Source organism: Galeopterus variegatus, unplaced genomic scaffold (genome assembly GCF_000696425.1).
Source record: "Galeopterus variegatus unplaced genomic scaffold, G_variegatus-3.0.2 Scaffold8590, whole genome shotgun sequence".
NCBI classification, from domain to species: domain Eukaryota; kingdom Metazoa; phylum Chordata; class Mammalia; order Dermoptera; family Cynocephalidae; genus Galeopterus; species Galeopterus variegatus.
In genome coordinates this window covers 65,791-87,686 of record NW_007734701.1, presented here as the reverse complement: position 1 = coordinate 87,686, position 21,896 = coordinate 65,791, and the positions used below count along the sequence as shown (strand labels likewise).

Here is a 21,896-nt window from a genome sequence, read left to right as displayed (position 1 = left end):
ACTTTTCCAATGTATCCTAGAATCCAAATGATCACTTCTTTCTCTCCTTTTTTTTTTTTTTTCTATTTTAGCTCTCCAAGGGTGGGATAGTTTCACAGAAATCCCCTTTTTTCATTCACTTACAAACTATTGATGGTTAATTCTTAAATTAAAATTATAGAAAACAAATTCTAGACCAATCTCCCTATGGCATATTTCCTTGGCAGAGAAGTGAGGTCAAAATCTAAAGTTATGCTTCTCTTCACATCCCCACCTCAATCAACTGGAATTTTTCTAGGCACCCTGAGGTTTTGAAGTCTGGGACAAAGTAGTCATTATACTGCTTGCGATGTTGTATACGAGAAGGGACACTGGCCTTGTGTTTAGTCCCCTTCTCTCCAGCCCACAGTCTGAAGTTCAGAAAGAACAAGTAAGGGTCAAACACCAAAGAACTAAAGTTTGATGCTTCATAAAAACTGATATATTAACTGCTTTGTGAGATTATTACTACTGTAGGAGAAGAGTGTCCACTGTCAAGACTAAAAGAAGACCCAGGATTTGTGCATGGCATTGAGCCACCCCTGGATTTAGATAGCTTGACTCGCTTGCAATCTTGCCAGAGCATCAGTGAGGCTGACTAATGTTAAATGCATTTCACTTGCATAGTCTAGAAACTTTTGGTCAGCAGGTTGTCTAGCCTACCAGATCTTTAATTAACAGTGGCAATGGGAAAACACTCTCTTCTTCTTATACCTCTTAAGGGCATCTTTGATTTCCTCGTTTCTCAGACTGTAAATCAAAGGATTCAACATGGGATTCACCAGTGTATATAAGACAGATGCCATCTTGTCATAGCCCAGAGACTTATTAGAGCTGGGATGCATATAGACGAAGAGTCCTGATCCAAAAAAGAAAGTCACTGCTGTCAGGTGAGAAGCACAGGTGTTGAAAGTCTTGTATCTGCCTTTTACTGAGCTGATCTTCAGGATGGTGGCAACAATATAACCATAGGATATTATAATGACAGAGACAGATGTCACACCAAAAATCACTGCTATCAAAAACTTCATGACTTGTAGGAAAAATGTTTCAGAGCAGGATAGGACTAATAATTGAGGCAGGTCACAGAAGAAGTGGTTGATAACATTTGGTCCACAGAAATTGAGTTGAAGTAAAGCACACAGTTGGATCAATGAACCAAAGATACCAGTTATGTAGGCTCCAACTACCATCTGCACACAGACACTGGGGGACATGATGGCTGTGTAGAGCAGAGGGTTACAAATGGCAGCATATCGATCATAAGCCATGGCTGCCAGAAGACAGCACTCAGTCAGACCCAAGCTAGAGAAGAAGAAGTATTGCATGGTACACCCCATAAAAGAGATGAATTTAAGCTTCTGGAAGAAGTCCGAGAGCATTTTGGGGGTTGTGGAAGTGACATAGCAGAAATCTAAGAAGGATAAGTTGCTGAGGAAGAAGTACATGGGTGTATGTAGGTAGGAGTCCATCCTAATCAAGATGATAAGACTCAAGTTCCAGGTCACTGTCAAGAAGTAAGTCCCCAAGAATACTGCAAAGAGAACACTCTTGAGCTTGGGTAAATCTGAGAATCCCAAAAGAATAAACTTAGTGACTGTTGTATTATTCCTTTCTCCAGTCATTATCTTGAAGTTACTTAAATCTGCAGAAAGAACCTTGGGTTAATAATTGACTCTTTTAATATTATAAAAGTTCCTTGTTTTGAACAGAGTTCCATGTTTTTGAACAAAAAATATCCATAATCAAGGTGACTTTAACAATATAAAAATTATAAATATTATTTCAAAAACCACTAGAAATTCCATTTCCCAACTACTCTTAATAGTTTGTGCTATATTCTTGAAAATTTTTCTACACACACACACACACACACACACACACAGATGCTGCCAAATTGTTGTCTAAAAGCTAATACCAATTTACACCAGTATCAAGATTTTATGACAATATCCTTTGCCATCTTATTATCAACACTACCCATAATTATTTAGTGCTATTCTTTGACAATCTTATGGGTAAAAAAATATTATTTCCTTGTTTTTAATTTGCATTTACTTTAGTGATTTGCTCATATATATTTCTTGCTCATTTGTTTAGTAAGTTACTCATTATTGATTTGTAAGAACTCTTTATATATGAAGGATATAACTCTATACCCCTCACTCATGACAATTCTTTTCCCAGTTTATTGTTTATTAACAATATGTTGTATTTTGCTATACAGACTTCCTTTAATTTAGGTAGTCAATTTTGAATTATGTTTATGGTTTCTGGCCTTGGTGTTATACTGAAAAAGATTTTTTTTTCACAATCCAATAAAGCTCTTTCCTAAATTTTCTTTGAGTTCTTTCATATTTTTATATTTACATTTAAAAATTCTGGGACATTTTAAGCATATTGTGAAGAATAAATGAGTTTATTTTGGTTTTGTTTTTCCAAGCTGACTGATACTTATCCCAATGTAATTAACTGAATAATTTTCCATTGATTGAAGTTGGCTTTGTGATGAAGTTGCTGGTGGATTCCCTATTCTGCTCAATATTTAATTTGTCAGTTCATGTGCCACTGTTTAGTCCCGCACTACATTTTCTAATTACTTATAATCATATTTTATTAATAAATTATGGAACATTTTTATAACGGTAAACATGCTTTCATTTTTCCACTCTGAGATAATTTTGACACTTCTCATATCTTTGCCTTCCTATCCAGAGGTCAGTGAGTCTTTGCCGGGGACTCAAGCAGTGCATGCTCCACAGGAAACATTTGGAGTGCCCAGTGGGGAGGCTGACCCACCAAGAGATCACTGGGGTGTGGTACAGGCAGCTTGATCTGCCTTCTGATTGCCACGGGCACCATACAGTGGAGACCAGTCAGTGCAATAGAACTGCAGGGGCCAGTTTGTGGGAAAGACTCAGTCCTATGCTGGAATTTCCACATAGCTCAGTTGTGTCTGTGGTGATCCCACATGACCCAGAAGTGACTAAAGGCTGACTATTTAAATCTGATCTGCAGAAATAGCTTTCCCCAGTTTTAGAAACAGCAGCAAAGCAGCAATTTAGCTCAAGCACAGAGATCAATTCCCGGTCCCCATGGGAAATTTTCCCCAGTTCAAAAATTAACCATAGGAGAGCAAATTAGTTCCAGTGTAGAGTTTAAGTGGTGGTGGTAACTATTAATTCACCCCAGGATGGGAGGGGGGAAAAAAGCCTTACAGACCAGAGACAAAACTCTGATATTAAGCAGTAATGGTATAACACCACCAAAGAACACCTATAGGCTATAGGTTTCTGGTTAAGATGTCAGAATAGACAGTCCCCAGCATCACTCCTCCCACAAATCAACCAGTTTACAACTATTAAATAGCAACAACAGCCACACTGGGGCTGCTAGAGCTCATGGGAAGAGGAGAGACCTATGGAGTTCATGAAGGCAGGAGAATCCACGATGAGAGAAAGAAAGGACCACTCCCACCATTTCAAATCCCGGCCATGTCCAAGCTGGAGCTGGTGAGTGCATGGAGGAAGAGCTGGCAAAAGCTGCAACTGTGCCCTTCAGATAAAGTTGCTTGGAGGTGGCAGGGGAGAAGAGGGCCTTGGCCCTCAGGTCAGCAAGACCACTAGCAGGTTTCCTATGGACCCACATAGGAGTGAAGAGACACAACAGCTGAAAAAAGGAGCCACTCAGAGGCTAGTGAGTCAATGCAATGGAGCAGCATACTGCCCATCCCATGGGAAGTGTTTGGAGTACAGGTGGTGGGGGAGATGTGCCCACTGGGGGAACAATGGGCACAGCATGGACAGCTGATCTGCTCCCCAATCAGCACAGGAACACTCAATGGAGACAGATCTGTAGGGGGTACAGTTTGATGAAAAGACTCAGTCCCAGAACAGAGTTTCCACACAACCCAGGTGTACTGGAACTCACAAGACCTGGAAGTCGACAATCAAAACATGAGCTGCACAAAAAACCTTTCCCAGGGAATCAGCAGCAAAGCAGCAATTTAGCTCAACCACAGAGCTCAAGTACTGGTCCCCAAAGGAAGTTCCTCCATTTTAGAAGTAAGCAAAAGACAACAACTTGGTTTTAGTGCAGAGTTTAAGTGGTGAGAACAGTGAATAATCCAAAACAGAACTGAAAGAAAAAACAAAATACCCACAGATCAGAGACAAAGTTTGATATTAACTAGCAAGGGTCTACCAGTACCAAAGAACACCTATAAAACCTAGAAGGACCAGAAGTGCCCTGAGCTCCCAAGCCAGGGAACAAAGAGGGCTGGGGGTCTCCACCATGCCCCCTGACATCCTCAACTGCTCAATGATGACTATCAGGACACCACAGGAAGTGCCTCGGGCCCCAAAGCCAGGTTGGTGGGGGGTTGAAGGCCTCAGCCACACACCCCCCAACACCAGCAACCAGCTCACTGATGACCACTAAGCCACCACAGGAAGCACCGTGGGCTCCTGAGCTGGAGTGGTAGGGGGTGCTGAGGGCTTTAGCCACAACCCCCTGACATCTACATCCAGCCCAGCAATGACCAAGCCACTGCTGGAAGCCCCCTTGTCTCTCCTGCAGGAATAAGTGCAGTGCCACAGGCCTCAACCATTCTCCCCCTCCTTCCACCTTCTTCAACCTTATTTCCTTTTCCCTTCTCCTCACTCCCTCCCCCTCCAAGTGCTCTGCAACAACATCTTAGAATGTAAAAAATAATAGTAATAAATAAATAAACTTTTAAAAGAAAGAACGTCTATAAAATCTGGAAGAAGTAGTCCTCTCCTCAAATGTCCAGGCAGCAACATAAAGACACACAGATAAAGACAGACAGAAAAATATGACACCATAAAAGGAAACCAACAAAGCACCAGAAATGGACCCAGAAAACAGAAGATTTATGAAATGTTGACCAAGAATTCAGCATAACCTTCTGTAAGATGTTCAGGAGTCACAAGAAAATACAGGTAGAAAATTAAATGACATCTGGAAAACAAGTCAGGAGCAGAATGATAAACTTGACAAAGGAATAGAATCAGATAAAAAATAAAAATTCTTGAAATAAAAAATACATTAGTGGAACTGAAAATCTTGACAGGAAGCGAAAATAGATAAAACAATCTTAAAATCTGTATAAAACCACCAAAGACTCCACACAGATAAAGCAATCTTGAACAAAAAGAATGAAGTTGCAGGCATCACACTCCCTGACTTCAAAATATACTAGAAATCTATAGTAATCCAAACAGCATGGTGCTGGAATAAAAATTGACAAATAGACCAATAGAACAGAAGAGAGAGCCCTAAAATAAATCCATGCACTTACAGTGAACTCATTTTCAACAAAAGTGCCAAAAATATACACTGGGGAAAAGACAGCCCAATAAATGGTGTTGCAAAAACTGGATAGCCACATGCAGAAGATTAAAACTAGACCTTTCACCACTCACAAAAACTAACTCAAAATGGATTAAAGACCTAAATTTAATACTGCAAACTATAAAACTACTAGGAGAAAAAAACAGGGAAAATGCTACATGAAATGGGAATGGGAAGCACTTTTTAAAGTAAGACTACAGGCAACTAAATAAAAAAAAAAAGAAAAAAAAACACAAATGAGACTCCATCAAACTGAAAAGCTTGTGCACAGCATGAAACAATATCAACAAAGTGAAGGCACAGCCTACAGAATGGGAGAAAGTGTTTTCAAACTATGTATCAAACTAATATCCAGAATATATAAGAAACTCAAACAACTCGATGGAAAAAAAGCAAACAACCCATTTTAAAAATGTGTGAAGAACCTGAAGAGATGTTTCTCAAAATAAGACATACAAATGGCCATCAAGCATATAAAAAAATGATCAAAATCATTATTCATCAGAGATATGCAAATTAAAACCACAATGAGATATTATCTTACTCCAGTTAGAAGGGCTATTATCAACAAGACAAAATAACAAATGCTGGCAAGGATGTAGAGAAAAAGGAATGCTCCTACATTGTTGGTGGGAATGTAAATTGGTACAGCCATTGTGGAAAACAGTTTGGAGGTTCTCATAATCATCATAGCACTATACACAATAGCCATGAGATGGAATCAACCTAAATGCCCATCAACAGATGAACGGGTAAAAATCTATGGTATATATACATGGTTGAATACTACTCAGCCATTAAAAAAAAATCCTATCATTTGCTATGACAAGCATGGAACTGGAAACCATCATGTTAAGTGAAGCAAGTCAGGCACAGAAAGACAAACACTACATAATCTTACTCATATGTGGAATATATATATATAGTGCTTCTCATAGAAGTAGAGTGTAGAATAATGCTTATCACAGGCCAGGAGGGGAGGGAGTTGGTGGGGGAGAAGTGGTGGACTAATGGATACAAAACTATGCTATCTAACCTAAGTGAATCATCGTGCAGTATGCATGTATTGAAACAACACACTGTACCCTACAAATATGTACAAGCAAATATCAAAATTAAAAAATATAAAGCCCAGAATAAATCACTATGTATGAATTACAGAAAAAGGTTTTTTTTTTCCAGCAAATAATATGATAATTGTTTAATATCTAACATCTGTAAAGCAACAAATAAAACCATAATTTGGGAAGCGGTAGAAAGAAGATTAAATAAGTATTTAAAGTGGCTTCTGGTACAATTTATTATTGCTGTTCATACATTTTTAAAAAGGAAGGCAAAGGGAATAGGTGATTTAATATGAAGAAGGAAATACACAATAAAATAAGGCATATTTTCTTGTCTACTCTGGAAAATTTTCCCTATTATGAATTTGGAGCTCCTTCTACATTCCTGCTACATCTGCATATTTTTCTGACACAGCAAGATTCTTAGTTTTCTTATTTTTATGAGTTTCCCCATCAGACTTTAAGCTGTACTTTGAGCAAGAATAAATATTTTAAAAATTTTGTTTGACACTTACTATATCAGTTATCTATTTCTGTGTAGAAAACCAGCTCAACCTTACTTGCTTAAAGCACCAATGATTTATCATTTCTCATGATTCTCTTGTTTGACTGAATAGTTCATATGCTGGCCTCACTTGGATCTCTCCTGTGGCTGCAGTCAACTGGTGGCTTAGATGGGGCTGGATGGTCTCTTGTTTTGGGCCTCACCTGGGATTGCTGGAGCTGCTGGGGTGGCTGAGATTCTCTCTCCACATGGACTTTCATCCTGGGTTCTTCTAAGCATGATCGCAGGGTTCCAAGACAGCATGCCCCCAACAGCAAGTGTTTATTAGGCCACTATTTGCATCATATTTGCTGATGTCTTGTTGGCCAAATCAAGTCACAAGGTCAAGCAAATAATCAATGTGTAAGGAGACTATACATGGACATGGATACAAGGAGATTTGATTCATTGGTGTTAATATTCCACACCAAGATTTAGTTCAGTGGCTGAACCAAAAAATGTAGTTACGTGATAAATTTTTGTGAAATTGTAATTTATTCAACTATCTCTACTTGGAAAAAGTAGAGAAAGTATTTGCCCTCTATAAAGGGAACTATTTTCTTCAAATAAACAGCTGAAGTGTGTCTTCAATCAGAAGGGGTAATGAGGTAATATCTCTAGAATGGATATAGTCCAATTAATTGATTGCTCTTGGCTCCTGTAATGGAAAGAATCCAATGTATTTTACCATTTAGAGGTCTGAAAGGAGATTGAATATGCCAAGATACAGTAGAGTTAGTTGATAATTTACTAGCAACTGCTTATGTTTGGGTAAACATTGTCTGTGGGCTTTGGTTATACTCACTTCTATATGTAATAGATCTAGGCCATCATTTGAAATCTAAATGAATTAGCAAAAAGACAAACACACAGAAATCTCCATTTTACATGCTACATTCATTTATTTCAAATTCAAATCCATAAACAACACAAAGGTAAAAAGTTAGCAAGTGAGTTGTAATATACTTCATAAGAATAATTATCAAAAAATTCATAATAGGTCATAAGCATCAAAATTATGCCTTCTGTTTTTTTTCCCAGCAAGATGGCTGACTAGAGGCAGCCACCCCTTACCTTTAATGCAAAAAATGTCCAAAGCAACAAATAGTCAGCAGTAGAATAGGGAGTCTAGGACAAAGCAAGGGATTCCAACTAAACAGTGAGGAAAACCCCCTAAGATCTGGAAGCTTGAGACAGTAACATAGAAAGACAGGGGAAGCACCCTACCAGGACTGGTGTTGAGATTGGAGAAACCCTACACTGCTGGGACAAAGTATGCAGAGAGCTGGTGGCTGGCACTACCACTGTAGATGCACAAATCGGGCTGCAATGTAACCAATGTGGCCCTTATGGGCGGTGAGCCCAGCATGTGGAGTGGCTAAGAGACCACATGGCTGTATTTTTTCAGAAAAGAACTACACTTAAAATCACTTTCATGCCCCTCAGTCCCAGGCAACCACTACACATTGCCATTTTATGATAGGAGCCAGTGGAGCACAGAGTTCCACTGAACCAGTGGTTCTGTACACCCTGGCAGAGAATGTGGGGGCAGTGCACCAGCTGCCTGTGTACATGCCCTCCTTCCCCTGGGAAATCAGAACCCAACTTGACAGCCCCTCTTCCCACTGCCACAGCAGACAGAGAGCAGGAACTGAGCCAGTCCCTTGCATTGGTCGCCTGGATCCCCACCCTCCTTCCCCAAGAGCTCAGAGTCCCATCTAACATAGGGGAACCACTCATGCCAGGGGAGAATGGGAGAGTGTGTCAGCTACTTGGATCCATGCCCTCTTTCCCTGGGAGCTCAGAGGTCTTCTTGATGCAACAAGGCTGCCAACAGTAGTGAAGAGTATGTGGCAGGTGTGCAAGCCTCCTATATCCATACCTACTTTCCCAAGGAGCAGGATCCATGCCCTCTTTCCCTGGGAGCTCAGAGGTCTTCTTGATGCAACAAGGCTGCCAACAATAGTGAAGAGTATGTGGCAGGTGTGCAAGCCACCTATATCCATACCTACTTTCCCAAGGAGCGCAGAGTTCCACCTGACACAAGGGCCCACCCACACCAGCAGGGAAGGTGCAGGGAATGAGTTGGCACTTACTACCATACTCACCTAGAACTCAACCTACAATTCCCAACCCAACTATCAATATAGAACACTCCTACAGGAAAGAGTCTCTCCCCTCAAAAACTACTCAAAAAATTAAAAGATGTAACTATACCACCAGATGCCAAGACCTCAATGAAGAGATACAAGAAGCATGAACAAACAGGGAAACATGACTCCCCTAGAAGAAGACTACAATTTTCTAATACCAGACCAGAAACACCAGAACACGGGTGAATTGCCCAAAGAGAAATTCTATATGGCAATATTAAGGAAACTCAACATTATATGAGAAAAAGTAGAAAGAAATCAAAATGAAGTAAAACAAAATAAGAGATCTATCTGACAATCTTAAGTGTACAAACATCCATATTATGGGTGTACCAGAAGGGGAAGAGAAAGAAAAAAACATTAAAAGTCTATTTAATGATATGATAGCCAAAAACTTCCCAAGCATTGGAAGAGATACAGTCTTACAGTTCCAAGAAGCTCAAAGATCCCCAAACAGATTCAGCCCAAAAAGTACCTCTCTGAGACATATTATAGTCAAATTGTCAAAAGTCAAAGACAAAGGAAGAATTCTAAAAACAGCAAGGAAAAGCATCAAATCACCTCTAAGGGAATCTCCATCAGGCTAACAGCAAACTTCTCAACAGAAATCTTGAAAGGCAGGAGAGATTGGGATATATTCAAAGTGCTAAAAGAAAATAACTGGCAACCAAGAATACTACACCAAGAAAAGCTTTTCTTCAGAAATGAAGAAAAAATAGTATCTTTCCCAGACAAACAAAAACTGCAGGAATTCACCATCACAAGACCAACCCTTCAGCAAATCCTCAAGGGAGTCTTACATGTGGTCAAAAGAGTGAAATATATCACTATAAATACATGAGAAAAAATAAAAACCAGTAGAACAGATATCCAAATGAAAAACAGAAATAGAATGCATCTCAACACTACAAAAAAAGGACCAAAAGTACAAAACAGCCACAAAAAATAAATAAAATGGCAGAACAAGGCAATATCTTTCAATAACCACCCTAAATTTAAATGGATTAAGTTCCCCATTTAAAAGATATAGACTGGATGAATGGATCAAAAAACTAGACCCAACCATATGCTGCCTGCAAGAAACTCAATTTACCAATAAAAATGCACATAGACTAACAGTGAAGGGATGAAGAAAGATATTCCATGCAAATGGAAACTAAAAATGAGCAGGAGTTGCCATACTTATATCAGACAAAATAGTCTTTGAAGCAAGAATTATAAAAGAGACAAAGAAGGACATTTATAATGATAAAAGGATCAATGTAACAAGATATAACAATCATAAATATGCACCCAAACTGGAGCACACAGACTTATAAGCAATTGTTATCAGATTTAAAGTGAAAGAGAGACCCCAACACAATAATAGTTGGGTAATTTAACACACTCCTGTCAGCACTGGACAGATTGTCTAGACAAAAATTTAGCAAAAAATACTGTATTTAAACAGAACATCAGACCAAATGGACTCGACAGACATTTCCAGAACATTTCATCCACCAACTGCAGAATATATACTTTTCTCATTAGCATGCAGACCATTCTCCAGGATAGACAACATGCTAGGCCACAAATTGTCTCAACAAATTTTAAAAGATTGAAATTATATCAAATATATTTTCAGACCATAATGGAATAAAATTAAAAATTAACAACAAACAAAACTTTAGAAACTATACAAATACATGGAAATAAAACAACATGTTCCTGAATAACCAATGGATCAAAGAAGAAATAAATCAGGAAATAAAAAAATATCCTTAAAACAAATGAAAATACAAAAACAACTTACTAAAACCAATAGGATATTGCAAAAGCAGTAGTAAGAGGAAAGTTTATTGTGATAAATGCTTACCTCAAAAGAATAGAAAGACTTCAAATGAACAACCTAAGGTTACACCTAAAAGAAATAGAAAAATAAGATCAATCCAATCCCAAAATTAGTAGGAAGGAAGAAGTAATAACTAAAATTAGAGCAGAACTAAGTGAAATAGAGACAAAAAAAATGATTTAAAAAATCAACAGAACAGAAAGTTGTTTTTTGAGAAGATAAACAAAATTGATAAGCCATTGGCCAGGCTAACTAAAAAAAGAACAATTCAAAGAACACAAATTAGGAACAAAAAAGGAGACATTACAACCAAAACCACAGAAATAAAAAGAATCATTAGAGAGCACTATGAACTATAATCCAATGAATTTGAAAACCTGGAGGAAATGGATAAATTTCTGAACACATACAAACTACCAAGACTGAACCAAAAAGAAATTAAAAAACTGAAGAGACCAAAAATAAGCAGAGATTGAAATAGTAATCAGCAGTCTCCCAACAAAGAAAAGTCTAGAACCAGATGGCTTCACTACTGAGTTCTACAAAACCTTTAAAGAAGAATTAACGCCAATCTTTTTCAAATTCTCCCCAAAAGTTGAAAAAGAGGTTGTTCTCCCCAACTCATTCTGTGAGGCCAGCATCATCCTTATACCAAAACCAGAGAAAAATACAGGAAAAAAAAGAAAGAAAACTATAGGCTAATATCTTTGATGAGCATAGATATAAAATTCCTCAACAAAATATTAGCAAATCAAATATAGCAACACATCAAAAAAATTATATACCATGATCAAGTGGCTACAAAAGGAAAGTATCTCAACACAAAAGCCATATATGACAAACCCACCACCAATATCATCCTGCATGGGGAAATGCTGAAAGCTTTTCCTTTGAGAACAAAACAAGACAAGGATGTCCTCTCTACCACTCCTGTTTTACATAGTATTGGAATTACTAGCCAAAGGAATTGGGCAAGAGAAAGTAATAAAGGACATCCAGATAGGAAAAGATGAAGTTGAATTCTCCCTTTTTGTATATGACATGATCCTATATATAGAAAAACCTAAAGACTCTACCAAAGAAAACCTCTTAGAGCTGAAAAATGAATTCAATAATGTGGCAGTATACTCAGTCAATACACATTAATTAGTAGCATTTTTTTACACCAACAACAAATTAGCAGAAAAAAAATCAAGAAAGCAAGCATATTTATACATTTACAATAGCTACCAAAAAATTAAAATACCCAGGAATAAATTTAACCAAGGAGGTGAAAGATCTCTACAATGAGAAGTACAAAACACTACTGAAGGAAATTAAAGAGGACAACAAACTATATTACAAAGCTGTAGTAACCTAAACAGCATGTACCAGCATAAAAACAGACACATGGACAAATGGAACAGAATAGAGAACCCACAAATCAACACATGTAATTACAGCCAACTGATCTTCAACAAAGACACCAAGAACATACATTGGGGAAAGGACAGCCTCTTCAACAAATGGTGCTGAGAAAACTGGATATCCATGTGTAGAAGAATGAAACTAGAACCATACCTCTCACCATATGCCAAAATCAACTCAAAATGGATTAAATACTTAAATATAAGACATGAAAGTATAAAAGTCTGAGGAGAAAACATAGAGAAACACTTCAGGATGTAGGATTAGACAAAGACTTTATGAATATGACCCCAAAAGCACAGGCAACAACAACAAAAATAAACAAATGGAATTATATCAAACTAGAAAACGTCTGCAAGGCAAAGGAAACAATCAAAAGAATGAAAAGACAACCTACAGAATGGAAGAAAATATTTTGAAGCTATACATTTGACAAGGGATTAATACCCAGAATATACAAGGAACTCAAACATTAATAGTGAAAAAAACAAGTAATCTGATTTAAAAATGGGCAAAGGATCTAAACAGACATTTCTCAAAAGAAGACATGTAAATTCTCAAATCACTAATCATCAGGGAAATGCAAATTAAACCACATTGAGATGTCATCACCCTAGTTGGACTGGCTATTATCAAAAAGACAGAGAATAACAAATGCTGGTGAGGATGCAGAGAAAGGGGAAGACTTATACAGTGTTGGTGAGACTGCATATTAGCACAACTATCATGGAAAACAGTTTGGAGTTTTCTCAAACAACTACAGATAGAACTACCACACAATCCAGCAATCTCAGTACTGGGTATATATCCAAAGCAATGCAAATCATCATGTCAAAGGGATACCTGCACTCCCATATTTATCACAGCTCTATTTACTAGCCAAGAGCTACAGCCAACCTAAATGTCCATCAATGGATGACTGGATAAGGAAAATATGGAATATATACAGAGTGGAATACTACTCTCACATAAAAATTCTGTCATTTGCAGCAGCATGGATAAGCGTGGAGAAAATGAGGTCGAGATAAACTAGGCACAGGAAAATACCACATGTCCTCACTCCTAAGTGGGAGATAAAAAACAAATAAATAAATAAATATGAAAGAAAGAAAAAGGAAGAAAGGAAGGAAAAGAAAGAAAGAAAAAAAGAAATTTAGGAAGAAGAGAAAAAAGAAAGAGAAAGAAAGAACAATCACAATTCAGAAGGAGAGAACAGAACTGTGGTTACTAGAGGTGAGAAAGGGGGCGGGGGTTATTGAGAAAGTGATTAATGGACGCAAAGAAAAATTATGTTTTGTAATGATAAATATCCTAATTATCATGGTTTGATCATCATACATTGTACACAGGTATTGATATTCAACTCTGTACTCCACAGATATGTACAATCAATTACGTTTCAATAAAAAATAAAAATAAATGAGATATTTTCTCACACAAAAATAAAAAGTACAATTAAAAAATTATGCCTAATACTATATGTTCATCAAATAGAAACTGTATTTCCTCAATATATGAAATAGTTAAAAACATGTTATTTTTTTCAAAGATCATATTATTTTGTTAAAGATTTTAATTATCTCTTTTTGGCAACAAATCAAGTCATAAAAATGTTCATATCTTTTGATGTGATAACTTTTCCAGGAATGTATTTTTAGAAAAGATTCTGAAATATTTTAAGAAAAAAATCCCTAAAAATAATTCTAGCACAAATACATTTAATGTGAATAATTCCTTATATTATACAAATTTCCCATTTCCTAGGTCCATCCTACAGAGTAATTATAATTATCTTCCTGAATACTTCTGTTTTGAATTTTCTCACTCCGTGATTGCTTGTCCTATGTGCTTAGATAATCACCATCATCATCATTATCATCATAGAAAACACTTCCATAGATCTTGGCGTGTGCCAAGTACTAATCTAATCCCAGTTAATTTGTTCCAATGAGCAAATGGAGAAGAAACTTCAATGTGAGACCTTTGAAAATGCTCTGCAGTGTTACATCAGATAATAATGATGACAGGAACTAACTTTTTTTAGCATGTACTATATGCTAGGCACTAGTCAACTATCTCGTGTAAATTAATTCATTTAATCCTTACAACATAAAAGGGGATCAGATGATAATAAATACAAATAAATTCTATAGCATAAAGATGATTTAAGTCCTACGGCAAAACATCTGGCAGGGTGAGAAGAAAAGGGATCACAGGGGAGTGGGTTGCAGTTTAAATAGGTGGTCTGTGTAGACCTCAGCAGGAAGTGACAATTGAGTAACAACTTAGAGCTGAGGGAGGTGTATGGCTGAAGGAAAAGCATTCCAAGTGAAGAGAACACCCTCTGAAAAAGGCCGTAAGGCTGAGAATACCTGATGGTTTCAAAGATTGCAAGTATGTTTGAAATACAGTATATAGGAGTCAAAGACTAATGTAGACTGTTGCTGAATTCCAAACGAGAATTGACGGTGGCTTCATCAAAGAGCTTGCAACCTCTCAGGGAAGGCTGACAACAAAACAAATAATTACTATGAAGAGAGATAAGTGTTAACAGTATGAGCATCAGAAAAAGGTTTTCATCTGATGATCTCCAAGTGCATGCTATTCAGGATGGTTTATTAATAGTTGTGAGGAATGAAAGAGTGAGGTTACTATTTTATAGGAAGCATACCTAATGTCTTTTGAATTAAAATAAATATTTTTTGAATTCCAGCTTTGCTGCCCGTGTGCTTCTAAACAAGCTACTTAACTCCTCAAAGCCTCAGCTTCCTCATCTATAAAATGGTCTCAATGCTAGTAACTTCCTCATTCTATTTTTGAGTGTCTGCCACATTGAAAGTTTGCAAAAGCTGCTTTCTATACTCATTTTACAACAAAGTAATTCAAAACATAACTTTAATATCCATCATGGTTATCTTGGTTACTGAAAGATGTCAACTACCCCTTTCATCTTTACCCTGAATCATAAGCTCATGTCAAGAATACACTTGTTCATGAGAGGTACCACCAGTTGTAAGAACTCTTAATGAACTGATGAATTTTTTCAATAAGTGGTTCTAAGTATGATCTGGAATAAATATGAACATCAGAATAGACCTGGAAAAGGATCAGAGATTTGGGTCAACGGTACTTATTTATTAAGCATGTGACCTTGACTAAGTTACTCAACCTTTCTGGGTCTCAATTTCTTCACTTGTGAAATAGGGTAAAAATTATTTGTAGGGCTGTAGTAAAGATAGCATGAGATCATGCATGTAAAGTATGTTATATGGTTCCTGGCACAGAGTAGAAGATTGCTCTGTATTACTGATATTATTATGAAATCATCTAGGACAGAATAGGTTTTCTATAAATTTTCCATTATTTGCCTCCTCCCCATGACTCAATTTATACCAAAACTCCAGGAAATTTTTTATCATATATTGTTCTTATGACACATAGATAATATACAGTAATTTTTCCAGCTAGATTTTAATTTCTTGAAGACTAGAGACATTTTCCTATATCCCTGGTTAAGCTCTCTTCTTCATAACTGTAAATATTGATCCCAAGACAACAGCACTGAACACATAGAAATCGAAATGGTTGAATTTTTCTCCTACTTTATGATAAAATGATTACATACCTTGTCAACACACAAAATGTGCTCATTAAGTATCATAAATGAATCTGACATTATATTGAATAAGAAAGTCTTATGTGTCCATCAACAGATATTTCATTTCTACTCCCACTTCTTTACCATTAGGTGTATTTGGAAGTCTTATTATCTATAGGCATCCACCCAAAATTAAATGCTGTCAGTCAAAATCTCCCAGCACTTTTCAAAGGGTGAACAAAAGCATTTTGAAACTGTGGAGCCATTTAACTAAAACCAAGTCAATTGGTCAATTTAAGAAAAACAAATCAACCAAATTAAATAATTGGTACTACTGAAGATTAATTTTTAATTGATTAAGCCATTTGATTTTTCAACTAGGCTTTGTTGTGAACTTTAGAGAGCCCTGGTAAATGTATATATGTGCACACACACATATATATACATTTATATGTGCATATATACATATATGTATTGTATGCATATTATCATTTAAAGTTGAGACCATGGGTTCTTGTTATTATTGTTACTCGTAATTAATATTACTTTTTAACAAACTTCTTTCAAAGCTTTTGTCTTAGAGTAGAAATAAATGTTATCTAAACATAATCACTGTCTGATTTTTTTTCCTGTTCTAAACAAATAGAAATTAGAAATGATGTAAAATGGTTGTTTGAAACACAGAAAAGTTGACCTTGCTAAGCAGATATCTTAAGAAATAGTGATTGATCACGAAGTTTTCAGTTTCCTAAGAGTGCTAAGTGCACAGAGAGAAGTGGCTAACATTGTTAAATTAAAAACCCAACAGAATTTTTTCCAAATAGAACAGTAAGCATAGGTTCTGAAACCATAAGATATAAAAAGATGATTAAAGATATAGGAAGCAGTTTCTTACCTCAGTTATTTCCAAACATACCTGAGAGGCTATGGGGTCTTGGACAGTCGGAGTGCACAGCTATTCTCCATATTCCTAAAAGCAAACAAGAATGTGTTTCATACAGTATAAGAACACAGAATAATTAAAATGTCAAGTTTCTTTCTTTGAGGTACAGTTACATTCAGTGTGGTGGTAAAGTTTACCTTTTACTATTTAAATAGTTGCTTTTTATTGATCACTTATTTTATGCCAGCATAGTTCTCACAATTCACATACATCATCTGATTTATTCTCACACAACCCTATGGGCATTGTTTTCCACAATTTATAGATGGGTAAACTGAGGCACGCGGAGGCCAAACAACTTGTTCAAGTCCAAGTCGCTAGTGAATGAGGCAATGCTAAGATCCAGTAAACTCCAAAAATTCTTGCTGTTAAGCATATAAGCAAATGGAAGCTTTAAAATATTGCTTTAATTACATTAAATTAATTAATTATTACATAACAAATGCAGCTCTTGAGAAACACAGTCTTTTACAAACAATACTGACTGGGAGGAGAAGAGGGTGTTAAAAGATATTGTACCAAACTCCCCTTCATACAATGGCAAATTTCTAAATTCAAGATATTATTCACTTATTTACATATTTTCGTTTCTGTTAAAATTTTCCATTGAGGGGAAACATTGTACTTCTCAGTAGAAAGGACCTGAGCTCTGAGTACCTCTGAAGCATGAAGAGAAGATAGTTAGCCTATAAGTAAAAACATGACTGTGTTGGAGAAGGGAAGCTCCCAAATCAGGAGTCAGGGCCACTGAACACCAGCATGACTCACTGCCCATGCTGCTGCCACTGCAGGTCTCACCCAGACATGTGGGAGGAAGGTGGGCCACTGACAGCTTTTTACTCCACTGGAGTCTGGGAAATCTAGCAGCATCCACTTTCCAGTCCAGGTACAGACTCCCATGCCCTAGATCCTGGAGAAGTTCATTGAGCACTTACTTTCAACCATCTTCCAAAGGGTCACTCCTACAGAAAAATCTTTCTCCCCAAACTCTGCTTTGGCCATGCAATCTCCCGGCCGGCTATCATAAGAGAGGCGCTTCTACTTGGGATTCACTTAAATGCTTCCTTAGATCCAAGGTGGAGAGAGGATAGCTAATTAAGCGGTCCAGGTAATTGCTCTCTCATGTGATGACAGTGGAAGAAAGTGAGAGATTTCCCCTGCTGATTCCATTTTCACTTTTTGGATCCTTCAAGGTCAGAGAAAAATTTTAGACCAAGAAATTACTAGAATAGGAATGCACCTTATATCTCATTTTAATCTAAAACTTTTCATTACAGCTTGACTTTCATATCTTTTCTGTTGCACATGGAGTGTTATAAAGTATTTATTTTATTCAACCTGTTATCAACATACTCACATTTAGATTATTGATAAACATCATCACCAACTTAGGTATTGATGGTTATATAATGTTCCATTTAAAATATTTACCTCTGTTGGATTTTTTTCCTCTTGGATTTTAAGTGGAATCTAAATTGATGCTCCTTCCTTTTCTCCTTTCTCTTCCTTCCATGTGGCAGCCACTCCAAGGGTAGCCACCTGGTCTAATCAGTTTAGAACATACAGCTCACAGTTCTAGGAAGTTTAAGCATTTTTTCTTTGTTCTTTTTAATCCCCTTTGGTGATGGTCTATAGACACGCTGTGAACTCAGGATTTAATCTTAGGAGAAATAATAGACCATTAGGCTGAGGATCATTCTTGTTAACTTAATGTAGGACAGGATATTTTCATGCCACAAATAGAAAGGTAAAAAAATGCAACTTCTTTATTGTCTTTTCATATAATTTTTGTTTTGAGCCTTCATTCCATCTTATGCCAGAAGCTTTTATTGGTTAATACTTCAAAGTAATGTTACTTACTTCAGGATTTTTTTTTTTTCTGTTTCTGAATATCTAAATTCATCAGTTAGGATTTTCTCTTTCATTTGCTCCCTAGTATTAATTCTAAGCTCCAGAGCTTGTGAAGTCCTATAGTGCTATTGGAGAGAGGAATTCCAGTTTTCAGATCTGTGTTTTCTGGCATCCTTCAAGATGTCAAGCTTTTCCACATGGTTCTTGGGCAATACCTTCCTTTGATATTGATATATGGCCAGTTACAGCTGCCCCTCTCCCCCCGCCGCCACCACCTGCTGAGCTGTCCATGGTCCTGATAGGGTCTGGTCATTAGTAGGCATATTCTGCATCCTTCTTCTCCTGACCATCTGTCTCTTNTGCTTTGGCCATGCAATCTCCCGGCCGGCTATCATAAGAGAGGCGCTTCTACTTGGGATTCTCTTAAATGCCTCCTTAGATTCAAGGTGGAGAGAGGATAGCTAATTAAGCAGTCCAGGTAATTGCTCTCTCATGTGATGACAGTGGAAGAAAGTGAGATATTTCCCCTGCTGATTCCATTTTCACTTTTTGGATCCTTCAAGGTCAGAGAAAATTTTTAGGCCAGGAAATCACTAGAATAGGAATGCACCTTATCTATCATTTTAATCTAAAACTTTTCATTACAGCTTGACTTTTATATCTTTTCTGTTACACATGGAGAGTTATAAAGTATTTATTTTATTCAACCTCTTATCAACATACTCATATTTAGATTATTGATAAGCATCATCATCAACTTAGGTATTGATGGTTATATAATGTTCCATTTAAAATATTTACCTTTGTTGGATTTTTTTCCTCTTGGATTTTAAGTGGAATCTAAATTGATGCTCCTTCCTTTTCTCCTTTCTCTTCCTTCCATGTGGCAGCCACTCCAAGGGTAGCCACGTGCTCTAAGTAGTTTAGAACATACAGCTCACAGTTCTAGGAAGTTTAAGCATTTCTTTCTTTGTTCTTTTTAATTACCTTTGGTGATGGTCTATAGACATGCTGCGAACTCAGGATTTAATCTTAGGAGAAATAATAGACCATTAGGCTGAGGATTATTCTTGTTAACTTAATGTAGGACAAGATATTTTCATGCCACAAATAGAAAGGTAAAAAAATGAAACTTTATTGTCTTTTAATATAATTTCTGTTTGGAGCCTTCATTCCATCTGATGCCAGAAGTTTTTATTGGTTAGTACTTCAAAGTAATGTTACTCACTTCAGGATTTTTGTTTGTTTGTTTCTGAATATCTAAATTCATCAGTTAGGATTTTCTCTTTCATTTGCTCCCCAGTATTAATTCTAAGCTCCAGAGCTTGTGAAGTCCTATAGTGCTATTGGAGAGAGGAATTCCAGTTTTCAGATCTGTGTTTTCTGGCATCCTTCAAGATGCAAAGCTTTTCCACATGGTTCTTGGGCAATACCTTCCTTTGCTATTGGTATATGGCCATTACAGCTACCCCTATCCCCTGCCCCAGCCACCTGCTGAGCTGTCCATGGTTCTCATAGGGTCTGGTCATTAGTAGGCATATTCTGCATCCTTCTTCTCCTGACCATCTGTCTCTTCTGGTCCACCAGCTCTTTCACACCCCTTTGGGGGTATATGAGAAGCTTTATGATCCTCTTCCCTGGCTCTCTGCAGCCACAGAAAACTGAGAGCAACTTTCTCAAGGTCTTTTTCAGCCTAGGCTTTACTTACTGCTCCTATACTCTACTGCTGTGACCTTAATGTTTATGTGGTAAATAGGAGAAATCTAGGACCCGTGTTGCTTTCCCATGCCCCAGCAAGAAGCATCCATGACTGCCTGCTGCATTGAATTCTCCAAGGAGATTCTATATCTTTCTATACCCTGAACTTACCCAGATAAATCGGGAACGTGGGAGAAGACCCCCAAACTAACACACTCAAACTTTCCTGATTCACATCCACCTCTTGGCTTTCTCTACCTTGTCGTGAGGAAGATCTTTATTTGATTTTATTGAGTTTAGCACGTCCTAAATTTTGGGAGGGTCTTTCACTTGAACCAAAATGTTTAAACTTGAAAAAAAAAAAACCAGGAATTTTCACATTTATTTGCTCGTTTGTTGTGTCATTGTATAAATGACTACTGTCTGAACTTCCAGCTTAAGAAAAGATTTTCAAGATTTAAGCAAAGAAATTCAATGAAGAACAAAGAGGTGAGAACATGTTGGTAAGTATCATCCTGCCACCACATAGGAAGGTGAGAACATAAAACTCACATTGTAGTGAATGGCTAATTCTGGAGCCAGACTGCCTGGATTTCAGCTTTGTCTGTACTACCTATGAGCTATTAAACATTGAGACAGTTACTCAAGCTCTTTTGCCTCCATTTTTTAATGTTAAAAATGAGTACATAAAAATGATGTACCTCTCAAAGGATTGTAAGGATTAAATGAGTAAGTGTGTACAAAGCACTCAGGACAGTGCTAAAGGTAAAGGCTCAAGAAGCATTATTTATGATCAGTATTACTAACAAGCAGCCTTGGTATTTTACTAGTATACACTGGCATGGTCACACTGGTAGTTTACTGATGTCTTTCATTCAGATAAGTTGGTATTTATCTGGTGTCAGCCAGACAGTTTCTAAGCAGCGGTGTGGTGGCAGCTGCCAGGTTGGCTTTTCACACTTTAACAGATCTGGGTGGTAAGGAGACAATGAGCTCAAGTGGACTGAGAGAGATTTTCAGATTTAGGCAGCATGAGCTTCATGTTATCAGCAGTTCCACTAGTCTCCCAGGTCTTATAGGGGCGATGTGGAGACAGTCGCAGGAGGATCATGTGCACACAGTCTGGGTGTGTGTCACAGCTGAGGAACACTGACCTTATGATACCCCCATCTCACAAGGGGCTGCTGGCAACCTGCGCATCCTCCCCTCCACAGAGAGAGATGTTATCTTTATTATCTTGGAACATAAGAAAATATTCTCCGTGGTGGAGAAGGAGATATTACTATTTATACTATCCAGGCTTTTTTGTCAGAAGGATTTCTCAAACATTCCACCGTCATTTTGTTATAAAAGACAAAATTGATCATCTGAAGAATGGACATAATAATCTCAGTAAAATTCACTTAATAATCACAG

The 21,896-nt window shown here is 37.2% G+C and overlaps 1 protein-coding gene across 1 annotated transcript; it reads right to left on the bottom strand.

Moving 5' to 3' along the window:
• Positions 1-692: 692 nt before the first annotated feature.
• LOC103608580 (olfactory receptor 5AN1-like) lies at positions 693-1,689 on the bottom strand. The gene has a single exon (XM_008593000.1). The coding sequence runs from the start codon at positions 1,641-1,643 to the stop codon at positions 693-695; it is 951 nt and encodes a 316-aa protein (XP_008591222.1). The 5' UTR covers positions 1,644-1,689.
• Positions 1,690-21,896: the final 20,207 nt, after the last annotated feature.

Coding starts and splice junctions, on each gene's coding strand:
- LOC103608580 (XM_008593000.1), bottom strand. CDS start 1,643: ATGACTGGAGAAAGGAATAATACAACAGTCACTAAGTTTATTCTTTTG.